At 35.4% G+C, this 25803-nt stretch overlaps 1 protein-coding gene across 2 annotated transcripts; it reads right to left on the bottom strand.

The window, feature by feature from the left end:
• Window positions 1–25803, bottom strand: cstf3 (cleavage stimulation factor, 3' pre-RNA, subunit 3). 2 transcript variants are annotated; one of them, XM_048168478.1, is made up of 22 exons: window positions 25600–25803; window positions 23482–23583; window positions 23238–23333; window positions 18346–18378; window positions 17567–17664; window positions 15465–15531; window positions 15353–15387; window positions 15123–15249; window positions 14686–14763; window positions 13584–13746; window positions 10986–11095; window positions 10716–10832; window positions 9921–9995; window positions 9490–9633; window positions 7209–7247; window positions 6787–6889; window positions 6274–6343; window positions 5539–5734; window positions 3981–4128; window positions 3729–3823; window positions 3534–3594; window positions 1–680 (listed from the first exon to the last, which is right to left on the bottom strand). In XM_048168478.1, exons 1-22 carry the CDS (start codon window positions 25624–25626, stop codon window positions 478–480), a joined length of 2187 nt encoding a protein of 728 aa, XP_048024435.1. In that variant the 5' UTR covers window positions 25627–25803; the 3' UTR covers window positions 1–477. The 2 variants fall into 2 exon arrangements, with proteins under 2 accessions (XP_048024435.1, XP_048024436.1); XM_048168479.1 differs by lacking the exon at window positions 7209–7247 and having other exon boundaries at window positions 25600–25802.

The following is a 25803-nucleotide window of genomic DNA, read 5'->3' on the forward strand; positions in this document are numbered from 1 at the left end:
TACAATTTTTATCATTTTTTTTATTGGAAGCCAGTTGTGTGTGATCATCAGTTCACTACAAAAGGAGTTTCAACTCTTCCATCACCAGCAACTACACATGGCAAGTTCAGAACTATGAGGCAAATCAGAATAAAAACTTTATACAGTATAAACCACCCAGTTTTAAAAAATAAAACTGTTAAAAAAAAAGAAACTTTGAAAGCACTGAACCAAAACGAGATCAGCGATGACGGGTACGAGATGGACTTGTGATCTCTAGCGATGAGTCTGAAAGCCCTCTGAAACACGAGTCGACACTGAGGGACACGTTTCGTTCTCGTCCACTGGCTGCGTCGCTGTAGGAGCGCAGGTTCACAGTAAACCAGGGAGGAAGCTGGAGTCAGTACGGCTTCAGCGAGCTCTGACACACGGGTGGGTTCGGGTTCAATCGTCCTTTGTGATGTTCAGGTGCGTGTGTTTGTGTGTTTTCGGGTCAGCTCATCGGATCCTCTTCTGCTGTCGCGCCCGATAGATGTCGTGGATGGGAGGTGCGATGGATCCTTTGTCTTCCTCCTCGTCTGAATCCGCGTTAGGCCTTTTCAAGGACTTGTTAGCAACAGCGTGGTTTTCCACAGGCCCGTTTCCTTCGCTGGTCATCTCTAACTGTTTCCCAGTGATCAACTCTACAGCAGCATCTACAGCTAGAGAGAGATCGAGTTTGTGGAATTAGTGTATAATCATTACAGTTGACCAAATCTCATAAAATGTCAAGAACACGTACGTGACATATTTCACCCCAAAACATGTGTTGCATAATGACATTATGTTAGGCATGTGTGACAATTAAGTACCCCAATCTCATTATTTGAATTAAAAAAAAATAATAATAATTTTATTAATTATGCCATGAAATATCTATGATGGTAGTTTTCAATATATGGCTTTTATGTTGATTTTTATTAAAATATTTTACAATAATAATAATAATAATTTTCACTTTAATAAATTAATGAGAATCAAAAATATTAAGAATTACATTATTTTACATTTATTTTTTATCATATTCATGGAAAAACGGCCCTTATTCTCATTAACACAATGCAAAAGTACAATATATAAAAATAAAGTATACGTAAACATTAGTGCTGTTCAAACGATTAATCGCAATTAATCACATCCAAAATAAAAGTTTGTTTACGCATGTGTGTGTAGTCTACATTTATTATATATAAATACACACACATTTATATTTTTATATATATATATATATATATATATATATATATATATATATATATATATATATATATATATATATATATATATATATATATATATATATATATATATATATATACATATTATATATATATATACATATATATATATATATATACATATATATATATATATACATATATATATATATACATACATATATACATATATACATACATATATACATATATACATACATATATATACATACATATATACATATATACATACATATATACATATATACATGCGTGTTTGTGTATTTATCTATATGCATAATAATAAAAACACAGTACTCACATTATATAAACACAAACCTTTATTTTGGATGTGATTAATCGTTTGACAGCACTAATAAACATAAAAATGTGTCTGAGTAAATATCATAAAACCCACAATTTCCAAAAATGTATATTACTTATACAGTGAAATATCTATAATAGTAGTTTTCAATGTACTGCTTTTATGTTGATTTTAATTACAAAAATATGTTCATTATTAGCGTTGCCATAATTTACTTTATTAAAGTCAAAAGAGAGTAAAAAATGCATTATTTTACTTTTTTTTAATCTTTTTTTATGACAATCAAGCCCTCCATTCTAATTATCATAATCCAAAAAATATAGTTTATAAAAAAAGCATCTAAACATAAAAATATATACAAGTATATACTACCGTTTAAAAAATTTAGAGTTGGTAAGATTTATAGGAGTATATAATTCCAATTGTTGTTTATGCTTTATAAACACAAAAGATCTCTGTGCACCTGCTTACGCTTTCCGCATTCTTCAAAAAGCTTACGCTGTATGTCCTACGCGTTCCCTATTCAACTTACGGAACGAACGCAGCTCCAGATCCGTTTTTTCTGTAAGTTGAATAGGGAAGGCGTAGGACATACAGCGTAAGCTTTTTGAGGAATACAGAAAGCGGAAGCACGTGCAAGGAGATAATTTGTGTTTATAAAGCATATACAGTTGTATTTTTTTCTAAAATGACCGATCGTTTCTCTAGATAAGACCTTTATTCCTCGTCTGGTATCGTTTAAAGCCTTTTGAAGCTGCACTGAAACTGTAATTTTGACCTTCAACCATTTGGAGGCCATTGAAGTCCACTATAAGGAGAATAATCCTGGAAGTTTTCATCAAAAACTTTAATTTCTTTTCAACTGACGAAAGAAAGACATGGACATCTTGAATGACATGGGGGTGAGTAAATTATCAGGAAAATTTTATTTGAAAGTGGACTAATCCTTTAATATTACTCCGTACTAAATTGCAAAATTACACTGTAAGAAGGACACCTTAAAATAAATTGTAACTTTTTTTTAATAAACATGCATTACATCTGCTGTCCTAAATGGTACAATAAATATTACTACAAGGTATAAACATGTTACAATTGGAATTATATACTTATATACTCCTATAAATCTTACCAACTCTAAATTTTTTAAACAGTACTGTATACTTGTATATATTTTTATGTTTAGATGCTTTTTTTTAATATATATATATATATATATATACTATAAATTTTTACATTATGATAATTAGAATGGAGGGGCTTGATTGTCATAAAAAAAGATTAAAAAAAGTAAAATAATGCATTTTTTACTCTCTTTTGACTTTAATAAAGTAAATTATGGCAATGCTAATATAATGAACATATTTTTGTAATTAAAACATAAAAGCAGTACATTGAAAACTACTATTATAGATATTTCACTGTATAAGTAATATAAATTTTGGGGTTTATGATATTCACTCAGACACATTTTTATGTTTATTAGTGCTGTCAAACGATTAATCACATCCAAAATAAAGGTTTGTGTTTATATAATGTGAGTACTGTGTTTTTATTATTATGCATATAGATAAATACACAAACACGCATGTATATATATATATATATATATATATATATATATATATATATCTTTAAAAAAATACATGTATGTGTGTGTATTTATATAGAATAAATGTAGACTACACACATACATGTGTAAACAAACTTTTATTTTGGATGTGATTAATCGTTTGACAGCACTAAAGTTTACATATACTTTATTTTTACATACTGTACTTTTGCATTGTGTTAATGAGAATGGGGGGCGTTTTTCCATGAATATGATAAAAAAATAAATGTAAAATAATGTAATTCTTAGTATTTTTGATAGATTCTCATTAATTTATTAACATGTACTTACTATAGGGCTAGGGTTTGGTTTCATTCATTATGAATGAGTAAATTAAGTAATGTTATTCTGTGATACTTACTCTCAGGCAATACACATCTTCTGAGAGAATCCATCAGCTCATCTACTTGTACAAAGGGACCCTGAAAACAAAAACACACACACATGACCACACTGTCCTGTACAATGACAAGTCTTTGGTTAAATAACATGAGGATATTCTGACAGTCATGCTACTGTCTAAAGCAGTAAAGAGAAGACGAGGTGTTGAACTGACTGTAAAACAGCTGGGAGGAGGCAGCAGCTTCATTAGGATGACAGCAGTGGGAGGGACAGGAAACACTCCTCCAGGAACAGGATGTAGTCCAGGAGCTGTCAGAAAGACATGTGACCAAACTTAGCAAAGCACAACAAGATCTCAGAGTACAATCGTATGCAACTGTACAACTTTATTGACATGTAATTGGCATGATTTAGACCAGGGGTTTAACGTTAAACGTATGTGAGCCGTTGATGAAGTCATACTCACGTGCCAGATGACGCGGCTGGAAAGGAACCATCTGGCTGGTGTCAGGTTTGGGGTACTCAGGTTTGCGGTCGGCCTCGTCTTTTAGCGCAGGAGTAGAAGGAGTGACCACCGCCTCCGGGATCATTGCGTATTTGGCACGAGACACATCCTGCCAATCAGATGATGGAGAATGTTTAGATGGTAACACAAGTTAGTGATGTATCAAGGCCCCGATATACTTCAAGCAAAATCAACGAACAAACTGGTGAGACGTCATTTTTTAACAAAATCAGGCCAAAACGAAAGTCGCTTGGAGTTCGTTTTTGGAGTTCGAAACAGCTCCGGCTGTTAACCACTTTTGAACTATCATTGGTCCGTGGTGATTATGTAATAAGTAGGTGTGGCTTCTTTGACATGGAAATCTTCTCAGGTTAATTTCTTCTGTTCAGTCTGTCGAGGTCAGACGTGAGTGAAAAACACACTGGAGAGCTGCTTTATCGTAGAAACGGAAGCTGTAATTCTTAATTAAAAGCATTTTAAAAAGTGGTAAATTATGTTTTTTTTGTGTTGCTTCAGAAAATTGAGGTTAACCACTGGAGTCACATGGATTACTTTAAAGGTCCCGTTTTTGTGTTTTTTTGAAGCTTTGATTGTGTTTATAGTGTGCAATATAACATGTGTTCATGTTTCGCGTGTAAAAAAACACAGTATTTTTCACATAATTTACTTATCTGTATACCGCTGTTTCCACTGTCATAAAAACGGGCTGATGACTTCCTTGTTCTATGAAGTCCCTCCTTCAGAAATACGTAACGAGTTCTGATTGTGCCAGCGGTTCCTGTGTTGTGATTGGACAGCAGCTTAGCGAACCTTGCCCGGAAAGGTCACGCCTCTTACCATAACGTGGAGATGCACGCGCTCAGTGTTATTGAAAACATGTCTTTAATTTTACCCTATCAATTTGAGCCGGAATCAGACCCGGTGATTGGACTGCGGGATGAAAATAACAGCGTTTCGACGACATGGCGACAAACACACTCTACAAACGCAACTCTTGTGTATTCCTGTGGGCGGAGGTTAGTCAAAAAACTGTTTTAGTGACGTCATTTAAAGAAGGAAGTAGAGGGATGTAGTCCAAACTGGCCGTTCGATGTAGGCGACTTCTGTTAAATAAAATATCTCGCTTGGCATTGAACTTTGAGCTTTAAAACTTTACAGATTTTATTTATACTCCAACAACAACATTACACACTAACTAAAGTTTGAAACATGGGATCACGAAGAACGGGACCTTTAATGATGTCTTTACTACCTTTCTGTGGCTTGAAAGTGGTAGTTGCGTAGATTGACAATGGAGTGAGAGACAGCTCTCAGATTTCATTAAAAATAACTTAATTTGTGGTCCGAAGATGAATGAAGGTCTTACGGGTTTAGAACGACATGAGGGGCGAGTAAATGACAACAATTTTCATTTTTGGGTGAACTAACCCTTTAAACGAAGAACTTTGTCATGAGTATACCAGGGCCTTTCCAATGACTGTGAATTTGTGAATTAAAATGATTATATTTCTTATCGTACCTTGTAACCAAGGGCTTTGAGCTCACTGGGGGAGCAGGGATACAAATCCATGAACTTGTATCTGTCCACCAGTAAAGCCGTCTCCTTTCCCTCATATTCATCTTTAAAGGCCATGAAACGCCTTCGCTCCACCTTCAGGATACTGGCCAAATCCCCGATGTTGCTCTCAAAGGCCAAGAAACGTGCCCAGATTTCCCTGTTACACAAAACCACATGTAAATGTGCGGGCATAATTTCCGCTTTTGCCTTGACGACATTTCTAAAAGGAAAGTTCAAATATATACATCCGAGGAGATTGTTTAGCAAATATTTAGCGTTTATTCAGTCATAAGACAAAAGATGTAAATAAACACACATCTTTGTACAACGTAAACCATATGCAATCCACATCATATGGCATATTTTTGAATCCAACTGAGAAGATTAATCTTATTTTACTAATCCAGATATTTCGGATCAACACAACCCCTTCCAATCCCATTCCAATCATAATTTAATTCAGATCGAGCTCAGTCGGATCAATTGAAGTATTCAATTGAAGGCTTTTTTAAATCCGACTGAACCATCAATCCGTTGATCAATGATTATGTTAATCCAGGGTTAAAATAACACAGACTTCAACCATTTTAAAGTGAGAAAAGCCCAGCATATAGTCAGGAATATTTAAGAGTAAATGAAAAGAAACAGATGGTATATATTTGCGTAAAATAAAAAGATCAATACAATCCCACTAACCCAGATTTCTCAGGGGAAAGACTGCCGGACGTCAGGACTCTCTCAAACAGGACTCTGGTGTTGTTGTCCTCTGTGATGGAAGGAAGGGCAAACAGCTCAATAATTCACTGTCATTTTTTAAAAAACTCATTCCTGGCCAGGCTTTTTACTTCTCTTTTTTGGTAATAGCCTAGCGACAAGATAAACACGACCGATGTTTACTGCAAGGCAAACACCATCTCCTAGCTATCTACTTCATAAAGCGGACGGATGGTTTGTTTGGTCTGATAAGCACTCCTGAGTCAGATATCATCCTCTGTGTGTGTAAATAAACAGTCATCTCAAGGACGTGTCAATGATACGCAATCTCACAATGCTTGGCTGAAATTGTTTTCCCTAGTGTTTCACCTAACATGATACAGATTGTATGAAATGTGACATTAGAGCAGTACAGGCTTAATAAATATCACTGATCGTTTGGCATCAGATTAAAAGGAAATTGTGTATGAAGGGAATCGAATGGTGTGTGCTTACCGTTTAGGTGAGAGAGGTAATCAATGTACGCCAAAATGTACTCAGGAATGTCACCGTATTTCTTCAGTCCAAGCTCAAAAATCTTAAAGGCCACAGATTTGTCCTGTCGGCAAGAGAACAGTCATTTTGATAGTCGGTTTTGTGTGTCTGGATATTCATTTATTTAAAAGGCAATTTCTAAATTAAGTCATTATGATGTTTGAGGGGCATAAAGAAAAATAAGGGGCAAAACCTAAAATGAAATACAGGTGGTGTAACAAAGTGAAGGTCTCATTATAAAAAAAATACATACATTTTTTGATCAAACAGCCTTTGATTAAATAATGAATAAAAATGACAGTTTGGCTTGCTTCTTTCTCTTTAAAATAATACACTCTGACTTAGTTTTGTTTTAAAATATTACTAATATTTCATCAATTTACCTCGAACATCAGTGAGGTGTAACAATCATCCAGGATGCTCTATTGTTGTCAAATAACAAGAAAAGAAACCCATAACAAGGAAATGATAATTACAGGAGGTTTTTTACTTGGTTACACCAACCTGACATTTTTAGTCATGAAATCAAAACTTTGGTAAACAACGAAATCTTTTAACTTTTTAAAATTAACATGAATACCATTAATGGTATTCAATATTGTCATTGACCCCAAAACATAAGCATTTCATATATACACCACCTGACATTTTTTCAGTCAAGATATCGAACAGCATGAAAAAAAAAAAAAAAAACATTAAAACGGTTAAGGTTATTTTAATGTCGTCATTGACCCCAAAATATATGCATTTCATATATACAGTACCGTTCAAAAGGTCTTTTTTTTTGTCAAAAAAAGTATGCTTTTATTCAGAAAGGATGCATTAATCAAAAGTCACAGTAAAAGATTTCCGTTTTAAATGCTGTTCTTTTGAACTTTCTATTCATCAAAGAATCCTGAAAAAAATCCACCCCCAAAATATGCATCACAGTTTCCATAGAAATATGTAGCAGAACAACTGTTTTCTATGGAAGCTTGTTTCCGCCACTAAATAAAAAAATAAAAAAGGTAATTGCGACTCACAATTCTACGGAAGAGGATTAGGGCCAAGCAATAATAAAAAAATAAAACCATCTCGAGATTAAAGTTGTTAAATTTCGAGAAAAAAGTCAAGATAAAATGTTGAGAATAAACACATGAAATTATGAGAAAAAAGTCGTTAAATTACGAGAACAAATTCGTTAAATTATGAGGAAAAATGTTGTTAAATTTCGAGAAAAAAGTCGAGATAAAATGTTGAGAATAAAGTCATTAAATTATGAGAAAAAAGCTGTTAAATTACGAGAACAAATTCGTTAAATTACGAATTTGTTCTCATAATTTAACGACTTTTTTCTTGTAATTTAATGACTTTATTCTCATAATTTAATGAGTTTATCAACAACATTTTATCTCGACTTTTTTCTCGAAATTTAACAATATTTTTCTCATAATTTAACGAAATTTAATGACTTTTTTCTCATAATTTAATGAGTTTATCATCAACATTTTATCTCGACTTTTTTCTCGAAATGTAACAACATTTTTCTCATAATTAACGAATTTCTTCTCGTAATTTAACGACTTTTTTCTCGTAATTTAATGACTTTATTCTCAACATTTTATCTCGACTTTTTTCTCGAAATTTAACGAGTTTTTTCTCGAAATTTAACAATTTTAATCTCGAGATGGTTTTATTTTTTTATTATTGCTTGGCCCTAATCCTCTTCCGTACAATTCTGACTTTTATTCTTGCAATTGCGAGTTATAAAATCAGAATTGCCTGATATAAAGTCAGAATTGTGAGATATAGAGTTGCAATTCTGATTAAAAAGATTTTTTTCTGAGAATTGCGAGACAAACTCACAATAAAGCCAGAATTGCGTGATATAAACGTCAGTATTTTTTCCCCTCACAATTGGGCATTATAAGTCAAGTCAAGTCAATTTTTATTGTCACATCACCACAGCACATGTGCCTTGGAGAGTGAAATTCTTGGGAGCATGCTCCAGAAAATTACAGAAACAGTTAACATATAACCATACAGACTTCAACAGGTAAAAATGTGCAATATGCACATACATATAGTCAGTGCACACAGTGTACCATTAGACATACTTACAGTTAGCACTACACTACACATTATACTTAGTATGTACATACATACAGTTAACACTACACATTATACACTATACCCAGAATGTACACCTTCTACATTATGTAGACATATACGCATAAAAATATGCTGAAGTGCAACAGTGCAACAAATTGTACGTGAACATGCAATTGCAGTTTAGATCTCGCAGTTCTCACTTTATATCATGCAATTTTCACTTTATAACTCGCAATTGTAAGAAAAAAAGTCAGAAATGTGAGATAGTCGCAATTACCTTTTTAATTTTATGATGGAAACAAGCTTTCATAGTTTTCAACATTGATAATAAGAAGAAATGTTTCTTGAGCAGCAAATCAGCATGTTAGAATGATTTCTGAAGGATCATGTGACACTGAAGACTGGAGTAATGATGCATATTTCACAGTATTACTGTTTTTACTGTATCTTTGTTCAAATAAATGCAGCCTTTCTGAGCACGAAAGACTCATTTCAAAAACTTTTTAAAATCTTACCAGCACTAAACTTTTGAACGGTAATGTCTATATAACAGACGAGCGGTGCTGATGTTACCTTGCTGCAGTAGTATTCCATCAGAGCAGCAGTGACGTACACATGATGCCGTGTGCGAAGATCCTCTCTGGCCTTCTTAAAGATGGAGCGGCCAGACTTAATGCCTTCAGCTCTTCTGGCGAATTTCATGTACTGTATATAAACCTGAACGAATCAAAAACATCAGAGGGTCAGTCTCTTTATTAGCAGAGACAGCAAAACAAACACAAATGTTAGAGCTCATTCATTCATTCATGACTATGCAGTGTTATATTTCAGGCATCCCTCATATTTGTGAACGATAAATGATTAGCGGAGAGGAATTTTAAAAAGCATTTTCTTGAATCACTCAGAAATCAAACACAATTTAGGTTGAGAGAGCTTTATTATTGCTATTTTTTTCCATGTCAGTATGAACCCAGATGTTTGTCTCCAAAGAGAGCTTGACTTACCAAAGTAGGGTCGATATCTTCTATCGCCAGGAGACGGTTGTATATGCTATGAACCTTCTCGTGCTTCATGCGACTCTGCGAATCAGATCAGATCAATACTATGAATGGTCAAAAGTTGAATTGTCATTACAGGGGACAGGAGTTTTCTTGCCCCTTTGAAATAAAAGAGTTTAATCAATTAATCTCCCTTTGCATTAATGAAAGCTAAGCAAAAAAAAAAAATATATATATATATCAAGATGACAATCATGAGTGATTTTGTTTTTATTCTTGACTTTGGTTTTATGGTTTACTAGAACAACAAAAACATTATTTTTCACATATTTGACATTTTTGCAGCATCTCTCTTGCAGTCTGTAAGTAACTGTTTAGTTCCTGTAGACCCTCCTTCCGAAAAGGCACAATGAGCTCTGATTGGCCAGCTGGACCTGTGTTGTGATTGATCAACCATTCAAGCATGATTCCGAAATGTCACACCCCTTAGCATATCCGTGAGTTTCAGCACACTACTAACTAACTCAACCAGGCCTCAGCCTTTTATTTTATATCAATTACCTATAGAAGACATAAAGGTACAGTAGCAAAACGTCAATTGTCACGGTCAGACAACAGAAAAAGGGTGGAAAGATTTGTCACATAAAACTAAATTCTGACTTTTTTTTGGTGCAAGAGACCTTGACTAACATAAACAGACCTCATTGAAGGCCTTAAAATGCATTAAAAGTGTAGATTATTGGCCTTTTTAAAGGTCCAACAGCTTTGGACCTTTGAGTCCATGAGTTTGAGAGGTCTTACCTCTTCATAGTCTGCAAAAGAGAAATACAGCAGCATGTTCTTCTTGAGCAGAGTTCCTATGGCACGCTCGTAGATGTTAGCTGCCTCGTCGCTGAACAGCTTGGCATTGTTCATATCCTGAATGAGGAGATCAAGAGTGAAAGAAAGAGATCATGGAAATGTGCATCATGCTAATATGACACCTAAACAACTAAATACAACCAAAGAGAAATCATTTCAAATTCAAGAACCATCAGTAAAACTGTTTTATATAGTGACGTGCAAACCAACCCCTTTTTCTGCCAGAAGTTTGCTGGACTGTTCCAGGTACTGGGCCGCCTCGTACCAGATGTCAGGGTGATGCCCGAGTACCAAAAGGCACTGCTCATAGGCGAACATCACTGCAAGTGACAAATAATATAGTTAGATACAGACAATTTAACAACAAATAACATCAGACACTGTCCTCCAGCATGTGACTAAATTCTACCCAAGAAGATCTCAGACTGAATTTCACAATGCACTTCAGTACATTTACATCTGTTTAACTTTTATATATGTATATCAGTACATTTGTGCGTTTATATCATCGCAAAACATTAATGACCCTACAAGTTCGATTAAACTATCAAAATATAAGGAAGATATTTAATTATGAGGGAAGAACAAAACACTAAACTTGGTTTAGGTATTTATCTGACAAAATTATTTGGAAATAAAGGCAAACTACAGCTACAGGTTTTATTTTATTATGCAAAAAAAGAAAAAAAAATGCATAGAAAAACAAAAAGCATACATAGACTTACATTGACATACATGGACATCACTTTTAGCCAATAATGCATATTATATGCAACTTTATCTGAATTCACACAGTACACTCGTGTAGACACATATACTATATAGCAAATATCAACTGACTGATATTTATTTCATTGTAAATTTTAACTTTTATCACCCAGCTCTTAAAGGTGCCATAGAATTGAAAATTGAATTTACCTTGGCATAGTTGAATAACAAGAGTTCAGTACATGGAAATGACATACAGTGAGTCTCAAACTCCATTGTTTCCTCCTTCTTATATAAATCTCATTTGTTTAAAAGACAGAAGAACAACAGGCGAATCTCAACATAACACCGACTGTTACGTAACAGTCGGGATCATTAATATGTACGCCCCCAATATTTGCATATGCCAGCTCATGTTCAAGGCATTCAACAGTCTGGATGTGCACAGCTGAATCATCAGACTAGGTAAGCAAGCAAGGACAACAGCGAAAAATGGCAGATTTTAGTGATATTTGTAAACTGTCTTTCTAAATGTTTCGTTAGCATGTTGCTAATGTACTGTTAAATGTGGTTAAAGTTACCATCGTTTCTTACTGTATTCACGGAGACAGGAGTCATCGCTATTTTCATTTTTAAACACTTGAAGTCTGTATAATTCATAAACAACTTTATTCTTTATAAATCTCTCCAACAGTGTGTAATGTTAGCTTTAGCCACGGAGCACCAAACTCATTCAGAATCAAATGTAAACATCCAAATAAATACTATACTTACATGATCTGATGCATGCATGCAGTATGCATGACGAACACTTTGTAAAGATCCATTTTGAGGGTTATATTAGCTGTGTGAACTTTGTTTATGCAATGTATTATAGAGTCACGAGCTCGGGGGGCGGGGAGCGCGAGCATTTAAAGGTCCCGTTTTTCATGGTTTTTTGAAGCTTTGATTGTGTTTATAGTGTGCAATATAACATGTGTTCATGTTTCGCATGTAAAAAAAACACAGTATTTTTCACATAATTTACTTATCTGTATACCGCTGTTTCCACTGTCATAAAAACGGGCTGATGACTTCCTTGTTCTATGAAGTCCCTCCTTCAGAAATACGTAACGAGTTCTGATTGTGCCAGCGGTTCCTGTGTTGTGATTCGACAGCAGCTTAGCGCATCTTGCCCGGAAAGGTCACGCCTCTTACCATAACGTGGAGATGCACGCGCTCAGTGTTATTGAAAACATGTCTTTAATTTGACCCTATCAATTTGAGCCGGAATCAGACCCGGTGATTGGACTGCGGGATGAAAATAACAGCGTTTCGACGACATGGCGACAAACACACTCTACAAACGCAACTCTTGTGTATTCCTGTGGGTGGAGGTTAGTCAAAAAACTGTTTTAGTGACGTCATTAAAGAAGGAAGTAGAGGGATGTAGTCCAAACTGGCCGTTCGATGTAGGCGACTTCTGTTAAATAAAATATCTCGCTTGGCATTGAACTTTGAGCTTTAAAATTTTACAGATTTTATTTATACTCTAACAACAACATTACACACGAACTAAAGTTTGAAACATGGGATCACGAAGAACGGGACCTTTAAAGGGGAAGCAAGCTGAATCGGCGCATATTTAATGATGCCCCAAAATAGGCAGTTATAAAAATTAATAATAAAAAAATCTATGGGGTATTTTGAGCTGAAACTTCACAGACACATTCAGTGGACACCTTAGACTTATATTACATCTTGTGAAAAAGCATTCTATGGCACCTTTATATAAAGGGTGTCCAACAAAATACAGTATACACACATAGGGTGATATACTGTATACTATATAGCAAATCTCAACTGCTTGTTTGCTTGCATCATCGCAAAACGTAAATTTGATATATTATTGTCCAGCTTTAATCTGCTAAAGGCATTAAGATATTAGGATATTATTATAAACATAACGTCATGATTTTCTGTAAAGTTGCTTTGAAACAATGTCTATTATGAAAAATGTTACACAAATAAATTTGACTGGACTACAGTCATGCTCGACATACAAATGAAACAGCAGTTGGTCGATTGTCAGAACATGCTGCTCATTATTTATGAATCTACCTCTCTTGGTGATGAGAGTCTGATCTTCGGTACGCAGTGGGTTGCTTTTCTCCCATTGGATGTATTTCTTCCACATCTCCACCTGCTGGGCCTCCTGTGGGGAGTTCTGGGGCGGCACCGAGGGGGCGTTCCGGTCCAAACCCTTCATCACAGTTTCATATTCCTGAAAGGGGTTAAAAATCACACCATCAGCAGTTAGAACCGAGAGGAAAGTGACGAGAAGAAATCTAAAGTTTTATTGACTTAAAAAGAGTTTTTGGTATCAAATAAAATAAGGCTACATCTACACTAATCCAGATACATTTGAAAACACAGCCTTTTCTTTACATTTTGGCGTTCTTTACACAGAGACTGCATTTTTGTATTTTTGAAGATGCTCGCTCCCAAGTGGATACATTTGAAAATGCCATTTTTCCATTGTATGAATATGTGACCCATATTGTACCGATAGATATCTGTTTATATTGCCGAATATGTGCTATTCAGTTTTGCTAAAGATAAAATGTTACTTGTTAAATCTTCATATTACATTCCTGCAAAGATAACAGAAAATTTACTCGCAATTGCGGTCCTGCATCAAAACACGGGGAACTGTGTTTTAGACCACACAATGAATGCCGACTGAGTGCAACTTGAACGCACCTATAAGTGGTGAGATATTTTGTTAATAAAGTGATTGTGCCTGAAGAATAGTGTGAAAACTTTATTATGTCTGGTCTCTCTGTATCATCTAAGTGAGCTTTTATTACGTGTTACACATGACCAGCAAGATTATTTAAGCGACTTGCGAAGTTTCAGTGTGATCGAGAAACTTTTGGAAAATGCTTGAAAGCACTAGTGTGTGTGGAGAGGGTTTTGAAATGAAAACGTTGATGTAGCCTAAGATTACAACTTGTAAATTGCTACTGGGGTTCATAGCCATGGATAACCAGAGCTGCAGATGGGACCATGTGCGATATTTACAATTTTTTTGTTAATTATGGTGTATTTTTATTCATGGATGGTGTATTTTTATTTATGGGTATAGGTGTTTTTTATATGCTTTGAGGACCAACATAATGACAGGCCCTGTTGCTTTCCACACAACCAGAGCTGAACTCACCTTGGCAACTCTCCTGGCGTTCATGTAGTCTCTGCTCCGGTCTTCAATCATCTTTTTGGCCAAGTGCACATTTATGCCCTTTATAATGGAACAAAAGCGATTTATGAAAAACAAAAATGCACAATTTTAAGGTCAACACCATGCACATTACAACCAAAACTGTTTTTAGCCTTTCTGTACTGAGGCACAGCCCCCCCATCAAAAAGTATCCCCATATTTCGGTACTCTGTTTTGGATATAAACTGTATGTGTTGCTGATTCACAAGCTTTATTTAGATTCATTTATCAGTAATAATTTATTGGGGCACATGCTCCAACACCCCTGATTACAATCAATTAAAGTCCTATTCAATGTTGAAGAGCAGTTCCTCATAACAAACCTGAATTATTGCAGTTTTCCATCAGAATAACACATCCATCATCCTCTATGTACTCACCTCTTCATATTTACTGTAGTCCCTCCATAGCTGCTCAATGTTAATCATGGGGTTGACGCAGCCCCTCTGGTACACGCGTCTGACGGCTGTGATCCGCTGATTCTCAGCGTACGACCCCACGGCCTCTCTAGACGCCACATACAGAGAGCTCGTCAAATGCCTTGCCTCCAATTATGAAATTCTTTAAATGACTGTGAAATGGGTTTTGAGAATACAGACGGTGTACTTACACTCCTTTGAGGAAATTGATGTAATCCACCCAAATCTAAGAGAAGAGTTTTGAGTTAATGTTTATGATGCCATAGGACAAATCAGGATTAATAAAGACTGTCAAACTCTCACCTGATAGGACATAATCTCCATCCCAATCTTATCCAAAGCAAAATCATAAGCTTGTGCCATCTTTTCCCTGTCAAAGAACAGAACATTTAAAGTCGCTTTCTAACTATGTGCGACAAGAACATATACAAATCACAACGCACATGAAAGTGAACAAGTGAGGTCTGTTTAATGCTCTAAGAAAAAGTGACACTATAAAAAAACATTCATTTAATTTCCATAATTTTGTCTCATTTGCTATTATTAAATACACTGCCCAGCCAAAAGAGTCACACATGAATTGGCACCTCTGACCTTAACCTCAGTGTAAGTCTTTGGGATGTGCTGGAGTAGACTTTACAGAGTGCTCACCTCTTGCATTGTCAATACAAGATCTTGACCAAAAAAATTATGAACCTCTTGATGGAAATAAATGTGATTTTTGGTCAAGATCTTGTATTGACAATGCAAGAGTCGATTCATGTGTTAAAATGATTCTTCATGCTCCCGCCCAACCATTCTTTCACAATTTGAGCCTGATGAATCTTGGCTTTGTCATCCTGGAATATGGCCATGATGTGTTTTCCTACATGGTTGTTTAAAAAATAAAAAGCTACACACTCCAATAGGGTTAAAGCTGCAGTCTGTAAGTTTTGCCTCTTTGTCGCCATCTCTGTTTGAAACCTGCAATTGCAGTCATTTGTGGAATTACCATTTTTAAGTGGGTTGTGCGTGGGCACGCGGATGAATCTAATGCTTTGAGGAGAATGTTGGCTGTTAGTCACTGCACCAGTGGATACTGTACTTCAGAATCACAGATTGTAGTCGTGGAAGTATGACCAAAATAAGAATTTTCACCAGAAAATGTCATCTGAACAAGTAACAAATCTGCCACTTTTGTTCTGACCAACTGAGAAAAAAAAAAGCATTACAGTAAATTGCACTGCCAATGGTGATTAAATCTAACGATCGCTTTGCTCAGATCACGTCAAACCCTGCAGATTATTAATATTGTTAAACTTTGTTCTCAAATTGTTAATGTTAACAATACAGCGTGACTGTGTATTTAGTGTGTGTTAACATTAACTGTAGATTAATTTCTGTACAGTCTAATCGCTAACGTTAATTTGTCATACCATACAATCCGCCATCAAAATGATAAGTTTAATTATTCCAGCTGCTGTGAGAAAAGGATATAAATGATCCATCATCTGCAGAATCCTCACGTGTTATAGCCTACTAGCGGTCTCTCGTTCTTTATGTAAACAGACGTGACGTAATGATGCAAAGACGAACAGCTGCATGCTCAAATTTCCCGTGGAAACCCACCAGTACCACGAAAATTAGAAAACATTATTACAAGCTTACAGTTTTGAATCGGGCTAAGGTAAGGAGATAGTTTTGAACACTGGCTGGTTATGTACATGCTCAAAAATTGATTTTGGATAGTTTTTAACCAAAACAATTATGGACTGCAGCTTGTTGCCAAACATATAACATGCAAGAAACATAATAATCATTGCAATAATGACCCAATCATAGACATTTGCTTATTTAAATCCATTTTTTGTTTTGGCCAGGCAGTGTAGTATTATATGCAATGGGTCCAAAAGTCTGAAAAAACTAATAAAAATGCATTCTTCTAATTTAAAAATTTGTCCTAATATAAATTATATAATCAGCATAACAATAAGAGGAAAGTTGAAGTGAAAAATTAACATTTTATAATTTGTTTTTTGGTATGTCCCTCCTTCACTTTAATGGCAAAACCTGATAATCATGTTATCCATAATTATTATTTGAGGATGTTTCAAAAAGCATCTTGTGCTTCAATTTGCAAGGTCAATGTCACACATTTGATTAGGGAGAATCTGAAATATTGCTTATTTTAATTTTAAAGTTTCTTTTTATAATCTAAAACTATTTCTTTCTAGATTTAAATAAAGGACCAGAACTATCCGTTTTATGATTAGATTTTCAATGCCAGACTGAATTGTGGTCTCAGAGTTTTTGCCCCCACTGTATATGAAATTTCAATCAGCCGTCTCTCTAGATACTGCCATCAGGCATTGAAAGGGCAGTTGATTGCTACTTTAAAGCCATGAAAACACAATCATGTCACATACTTATAGCTGGGCAGTTTTCCTTTGGTTTCCCGGACATATGAGAGGTAGCACTTCCACAGGTCAATGTGCAGAACCTTCATTAAGCACCTCTGAAATAACTGAGCAAGAGATTGAACAGTGAACAAACCCATCTGACGAACAAGACAGCACCTCAAATGACAGTACAGCACTGACTCATGCATACAAATAACACTGTGACGGTAGCGTTGATCATGATGGCGGTTAAATACAAAACACATATCAAAGTCAACCAATTCTAGATTACGCTCAAAATTCAAAATTTTTGGCAGATAATCTGTGATCATCAGATGGCAATATCATAGTATTGTGACATAATACTGAATAATTAACATTCATATTTACATGGTAATTTAAGGTATCTCAAAGAATATCCTGTACTGTTGTGTTTTCAGAAACAAAAGAGTCACATGAGATAAGCAACAAAACCGACCCTGATGTTTTGTTGCCAAACTGCATTAACAGTGAATTGCTCTCTGAACTGGGATATAACAAATACATCCACCATCATAAAGAGTCAAATCTGAGTTTTCCCCCTCATATTTAAGTGTCTGATTAACTGTAAACAGCAAACAGGATATTTCTAGTGTAGCAGGGTGTTATTTCACTACACCATCTTCATGTTTACTCTCCCTGAGCTTTTGAGTGCTGACCTAGATAAAGCTCAGCTTTTATGGCCTTACACCTATGTGTGTGTCCAACACGATTTCATAAGCTCAATAAATTCAAAATGTGGCTTCCATGCGATAACAAATGCTTACCTTTTCAACTTTGTCATAGTTTTTAGCCTTGATCTGTGGACACATTTGAAAACCAATATTATTAAAAATATATATATTGTCAGTAGACAGAATGTAGTAAGTTGCTCCAGAGTCCACACGCATGCACACACAACCCTTTTAAGGTCAACGATGTGACATTCACACAACCCTGCATAATGTGTCTGGCCTCCTCTATTAACTGCATGTGATGCTGCATAGAGTCATAAGATTCACTAGAGTTTGAAGAATATGCACATAAAACGAGTCATGGATGGGCCACAAAGCTTCAAATGGTGTAATGGATATTTCCCCGGTTTTACAGACAAGGTTTAAGCCTAGTCCCATACTAAAATTAACATTTGAGCCATTTTAACTGCAAGCAATTTGCACTAACATATCTTACAATATGTCAGTGCCATTGTTTTGTCTCAAGATGCACACCAGCAATGTTTTTTTTTTTTTTTTCAAAGGCATTTTTATAAAGGCTTCTTAAATGTCCTTATTGAACTAAAGCCTAATCCTAGCTTAGCCCTGTCTGTGAAACCATGCGAATATGTATAAGTAAACATTCTTTTTGGAGTGAAAATCCCTGGGAAAGATTAAGCATAGTCCCTATGGGTTGCATCTGAAGGTTTTACAAAGCTAATATTTTATAAACCAGCTGTGGCACATTAAGTACAAACAACTGCTGTAATAGTTACAATAATTTAAAACAGGTTCACATAAGATTATTTCTATTATTCACCAACTTCCTTTGAGTGACACAAAAGTCTGTTTAGCAGAAGTTGCTGCTGTGAAGGAAATTGCAGTGAGATGCAGTTACAGATCTTTTTTTTTTTTTTAATTTCTACAGGAAAATGTAGAAACTTCAAATAAATATTTCACTTTTAATAAGAGCCAACATTAAACAGCAAAAACATTGCCATAATGTGTATTCATAGTATTAAAAAAAACACCAAGAAACCAATTTCTCAAAACATTTCTCAACACTAAGTCACAGAAATGAAACTTTAGGGCTCACCAATAATTATTTTCTCAGCTGGCATGCCACAAATATGAAAAATAACTACACCCTGCACCACATTTTTGTGTCAGAAATAACAATACTATGCAACCACAATAAAAAAATAAATAAAAAAAAACTATAATGTAGCACCATGACAGTTATAAACTCATAAACACACTTTACAGTGCAAAACATTTGTTGAATATGTTTACAACCAATTTGAAGTGAAGTCTATCATTGATTATTCTGTCAATTCCCATAAATCATGTTTTATTACCCAGCTAGATAACATTACCTTGGTGACAGTAATCAGAACAATTTGCAAGTGTTCAATAAATCACAGAAATTCTGATGTTTATTAACATAATATCATGGGATGCATGATTTAGTGATAGGCCGGTTACCAGAACTGTCACTTGCACTAAAACTCAGAGTCATGCACCTGCAAATGTTTCAGAATTCTGATAACATATGAATGCAATTTGAGGCAACTGCACTTAATGTATTCCACAGGACAAATAGCAAGTAAATGTGAAAATTCTCCCAAGTATTCAAAGATCTTATAGATCATCACAGTGGTATTGTGATTGCTGAGATGCAAATTATGATTTCGTAAACACTGTAACAGTCTATGTGGACTAACTCATCAAGACGAGCTCAAATGCATCTTGAGAAAAGAAGTCATGGTTAGATTGGACAAGGGAAGGGGGTTAAATTATCAAATTTAAAAACAGATTAACCAGTATATGCCATCAGGGGTTGGTGCATTTTTACTGATAACAAAAAAAAAAAAAGAGGTAAAATCAGATTTTTGCTGAATGAATTTTGTTCATTCGGAATCGCTTTGTCTGTGCAATTGTACTGCACTCTAGGGTTGTACTTTATGCAAACAAAGCCCTTTGTCCACTGCTGTCCCTAAATAGCAGCAAAATAGGACAACCTGATAATATTGCATGATATGACTATGCGTGCGCTGTTATCATTAAAGCAATAGTTGACTCAAATTCAAATTCTGTCATGATTTATGTCATTCCAAACCTGTATGATTTACTTTTCTCTGTGGAAGACACACACACACACACACAAAGATATTTTAAGGAATGCTTCAACTGTTTTCATCCATACAATGAAAGTTAATGGCAACCAAAACATTGGTCCCCATTCACTTTTACTGTACAGAAAAGGTCTTCTTTGTTCCACTGAAGAAAAAAAAAAAAAAAAAAAAAACTCATACAGGTTTGGAACAATAAATTACAAAATTTTATCCCAACTATCCCATTAAGGCCATTTCAAGATTAACTATGTGGTTCTTTGTAACATTAATCGCATTAAAGGGTTAATTCACCCAAAAATGAAAATTCTGTCATTAAGTACTCACCTTCATGTTGTTCCAAACCTGAAAGACCTTTGTTCATCTTCAGAACACTAATTAAGATATTTGATTAAATCATTTTTTTTTACTCCTATAGAAAGTAACGAAATTACCACATTCAAGGTCCAGAGTAGCAGTAAAAACATGGTTAAAACAGTCATTGTGACAGTGGTTCAACCTTAATGTTATGAAGTGATGAGAATATTTTTTGTGCACAAAAAACAAAAATGATGTCTTTACGACTTCTCTGGACCTTGAATGTGGTAATTTCATTGCTTTCTATGGGAGATAGAAAAAAAAAAACTCTCAGATTTTATTAAAAATATCTTGTGTTCCGAAGATGAACAAAAGGTCTTACAGGTTTGAAACGACACGAGGGTGAGTAATTAATGACAAATTTAATTTTTGGGTGAACTAAGCCTTTAATATCACTGTGGTCAGCTGTAAGAGGTTGTTGGCAGTGTGTCTGTGCTCCAGGGCAAATGATGTTAGCCGGACATACTTAACCAACCAATCAACAGCTCCAAACGAAACCAAAACTCAGCATGACAGAGTGTGAAAAATACTGGCATTGAGGCAGAGTCGCTGTGGGACATGATCACTGTGGTACTGCCGTCTCCTTGCCTCGGACACACGCATGCACGCACACTCACTGACACAAGATTACAACGCACATTACAACGACAAGCCAAACTTGTTACAGTGCATTTTATTACGGTAGGGGTAAAAAGAACAGCTTTGACTAAGGGTTGAAAAGCTTGAACAATAATTAAACAATTATTGGAAACGCTCAATCAAGTCCAGATGAGTGCATAAACACTTAAAACTGATTGGTCCATGATTGTTCCTTTATACTATTTCAATGAATTATACAGAATCAAAATAAATATGATTTTTCAGACCCATTACACTTGTTTTAAATCCAGATGACAGCAGCAAAAAATATGCATATGTTTTTGATTATCAAGAAATCACAAATGGGGATCCGAAAATAGATAATTTTTACAAAAACCACAGCTCTCCAATTGATTTATCCATGGTGAGGTCTGTTTTTAGAGAGGAAATTATTTTGTAGCTATGTGATTGCAGCTAAAATCCTAAATTACCCTTCAATAAGCTCCACGCCAATTGGTTAATGTTTCTGAGACCAGCTTTACAAAACATCCCATAGAAAGAAACAGGTGATTTCAGTAAACAGAGTGATAATCAATAAAGTGAGAAAAATGGATTGGAAATGATTCTTACTTGGGCTGAAATTAATTGAGATTCTCTCAACTTTGTGATTCAGTAATGATTTAAAATTGAAGACTGCAAATCAGAACACTTTTTTGTTAAAAGAAACAACTACATTTTGAAAGTGATTACCTATGCGAGTGAAAACGAACTATTAGTAACATTCCTACAAGAATAGTATTGCAAACTCATGCATTGGACTACGACAATGACCAAGTTTAACTTTATCTTGGCACAAAGATAGATGCTCTTACTGATATTATACGTGTTCATTAGGGAATGAGGCCTGAGAGTTTTGGAAAGCGCAAAACTTATCTAAGAAAACGGCAAATCACTGCAAAGGTAGGACTGGTCAGTAATGTTACAGGACAGGGCTTAGCAAAGGGTCAATTGTATCAATCAACTAAGTATATAGAGAAAGAAAAAAAAAGATCACAACCACCCTCCACCAAAATGTTTTCAAGAGTATAAAAAGCTAAATTACACATTTAATTTTCTAAACGAGGTTTAATCATTTATAGTTGCCAATATAATAGTCATAAAGTCTAATTCTTTTAGGAATATTTTTTTTTTAAATAAAGAGACCAAAAACCTAACCATTTAAGTGACTACACAAGTTAACTTTAAGTTAGTTGAATGTAACTCTGCATCTAAATGTTACTTGTAAAATACTTACCATTACAATCTGTCCCTAAACTGCACTCCTACATATATCATATAACTATTTCTGGATGTGAATAATAAATCTAATACTAAACCTAAAAGAATGTGAGCATGTGCTGCGTTGTGTGGTGCAAGTGTGTACTTGTAAAATACCATATAATTCGCCTCAGGATTCAGACAAACTAGACTTTGTTGATGTGTGGACTACGACTCACATGTATAATATGGAATGAGGGACAAGAGAGAGAGGTAGATGCTAGTATGGACCAAATCTTGAATTATTAATTACAAACAAACCACAACAACCTCAAAGAAATGACACAGGAGGCAAGAAATTGACACAAGTAATAAAGGCTAAAGCACTCCAATACCATTAAAATTGTTTTAATGCTGTTGCAGATAAAACATGCAACAATATCACCTCATAAAACTGCAAAGTATAAGGAAAAGAATGACTTGAGAACCTCTAAATGATACAAGCTATGAGAGTTTCCCTTGACGCCCTGCGGTTATTGTGCATTGTTGGTGTTGTGTGAATATCACATTGTTGATCAAAATGGGGAGAAGCATTGTCATGCACAGATATGAAAATGTCATCAAATTAAAATAAAGTTTAACCTCAGCTTCAATGTATAGCTTCCAGAATCTGCCCGAACTGGGAAACTGGGCGACAAGTCGCTCATATGTCTTCCTTGCTTTGTCTATGGGTTGATTCTAAAAGAAGTAGAATTCGTTTACATACAGAATCATAATGTACGTCCCAAAGACCGTTTACATGAAACAGCATCAGATTCGCCCTCCCGTCCCCTCCCAAAACATGTTACCCCCGGGGAAAAAGGAATGCAACCCTGTGTCACTAAACCTGTGCTTCACGAATCAGTATGCTCCAAGCGTCGAGGTCATATGGATTTTCTTCCAACTTCTTCTCTGCTTTCTTCACCTTCTCTGGGATGTACTCTGCCGCCTGTTGAGGGGGGAAAGAAACGACAAATGTGAAACCGGATTATCCTGAAGTGTGCGCAACATCGACGTGTGTTCCCAAAAGACACTGGGGAAAAGCTATTCATATTTTGCATATATAACCGTAATCTGAACATCAACAGTTCTCAATCTTAAACATGAGAAGTGTGCAGTGTACTTGAAATACAGCTGTAAAACTTTGAAAGCTGCCTTCATAGACAGCATTTTGACACCAAAAAAAAAAGTCACCTCAATATACTAAAGGATAAAAAAAGTTTCATGGTTCACTCAGCATTTATCTTGTTATTAGTAAACTAGATTTATAAAAAAAAAAAAAAAAGTATGTCAGACGAACTTCGATGTTGTCTCGAGAAAGCCTGGCTAAACATTTGAAGTGGTTTCAAAATCTTGACGTTTTAAGGTTTTCAATTCAAAGTTAAGTCTGTTTAAATAGCTTTTAAGTTTAAAGAAACACTCCACTTTTTTTGAAAATAGGCTCATTTTCCAACTCCCCTAGAGTTAGGTTATACCGTTTTCGAATCCATTCAGCCGATCTCGGGTCTGGCGGTACCACTTTTAGCATAGCTTAGCATAGTTCATTGAATCTGATTAGACCGTTAGCATCTCGCTCAAAAGTTTCAATATTTTTCCTATTTAAAACTAAGTGTACTAAGACTGATGGAAAATGAAGTGTTGCAATTTTCTAGGCCGATATGGCTAGGAACTATACTCTCATTCTGGCGTAATAATCAAGGAACTTGATTATCCTGTGTAAGCAGGGGGTCACAGGCGGTGCGTAATATCATTGCGCCTGCTGCACCCATCGTACGGCAGCAAAGTTCCTTGATTATTACGGCAGAATGAGAGTATAGTTCCTAGCCATATCGGCCTAGAAAAATTGCAACTTTTCATTTTCCGTCGGTCTTAGTACACAATGTAACTACAGAAGAGTCAAGTTTTAAATAGGCAAAATATCAAAACTCTTTGGCCATTTTTGAGCGAGATGCTAATGGTCTAATCAGATTCAATGAACTATGCTAAGCTATGCTAAAAGTGGTACCGCCAGACCTGGAGATCGTCTGAATGGATTCGAAAATGGTAAAACTGAACTGTTTAACTCTAGGGGAGTTGGAAAATGAGCCTATTTTCAAAAAAAGTGGAGTGTTCCTTTAAATAGTTTCATGTTTGAATTAGTTTTAAAATGGTAGCCTAGAATTTAAGGCCACACAGATAGATGATATATTCTGTGTGGTTTGGTAGGGTGTTGCTAGGCATGGTAGTTGCTTGGAGATTGCTATGGGGTCACTAGGGTATTCTAGGTGGTTGCTACAGCGTTGCTATGGTTTTTGAATGGTTGCTAGGAGGTTGTTATGGTGTTCTAATTAGTTTCTAGGGCATTGCTAGGGAGTCCTGGGTGGTATTATTTTAAGGTTTTACAGATGCACATATCAATAAACGGATAGAGATTAAAAATAGCTAGAATGGGTGAGAGTTTGATTAGTATTGTGTCGTTTGAGCATTCTGTCAGTGCAAGTCTATGGATTTTTAGGTAAATCTTCTGTTCGGTTAGAAAAGATACATCTTGCACGAGTTTGGGGTTGTAGCTTTAAAGCTCTCCAGTCAACAATTTTAGAATAATAATAAGTTAAAATAGAAAAATAGTACGTTGGCCATCTCAAGTCAACATAATAAATCTGAGTGTTGCTGTAAACAATAGTACAAGTAAAAAAAAAAAAAAAAATTCAAAGGCATCGTGGTGTGTCGCGCTGCAGTCATACAATCGCCAACACCTAAGCAACAGCATTACGTCAACACTCGGCTCTCCTACCACCTCAACTGTTTTCCTAATTTATCACAGCAGTACAAAGCAATCACTGCACAAACACTCGACGTATACTGTGAAAAGGCGTGTAATAAACATCGACACCATCCTGCTTTAGGAGCGATCTCAACAAGCTAGGCCGCAAACACGAGCACTTGATTTCAAACACTCCACAATCCACAGATGTCTTTACTTTACCTGGTCCAGTGGAGTCTCGGTGGACATGATGGAATATGAGTGCGATCCGAGCAAAGAAACGTCGACTGCTCTGCTATCACAAATAACCGCAGACCGTGACTATTGCAGCATTGTTTATGTGTGCAGACTCTTTGTGCGGCCACTCGTCTCTCACCGCGCACTAAAATGGCAGCAGCGTGAAAGAGACGTTGAGCAACTCCCACC

Source organism: Megalobrama amblycephala, linkage group LG19 (genome assembly GCF_018812025.1).
Source record: "Megalobrama amblycephala isolate DHTTF-2021 linkage group LG19, ASM1881202v1, whole genome shotgun sequence".
Classification (NCBI taxonomy): Eukaryota; Metazoa; Chordata; class Actinopteri; order Cypriniformes; family Xenocyprididae; genus Megalobrama; species Megalobrama amblycephala.

Bases quoted from the DNA above. Each gene is read 5' to 3' on its own strand.
- cstf3 (XM_048168478.1), bottom strand. From the start codon at position 25,626: ATGTCCACCGAGACTCCACTGGACCAG. The intron at 23,584-25,599 runs GTAAAGTAAAGA...CCCCCTCAACAG, and splicing joins CCGAGACTCCACTGGACCAG to GCGGCAGAGTACATCCCAGA. The intron at 681-3,533 runs GTAAGTATCACA...ATCTCTCTCTAG, and splicing joins AAGATGTGTATTGCCTGAGA to CTGTAGATGCTGCTGTAGAG.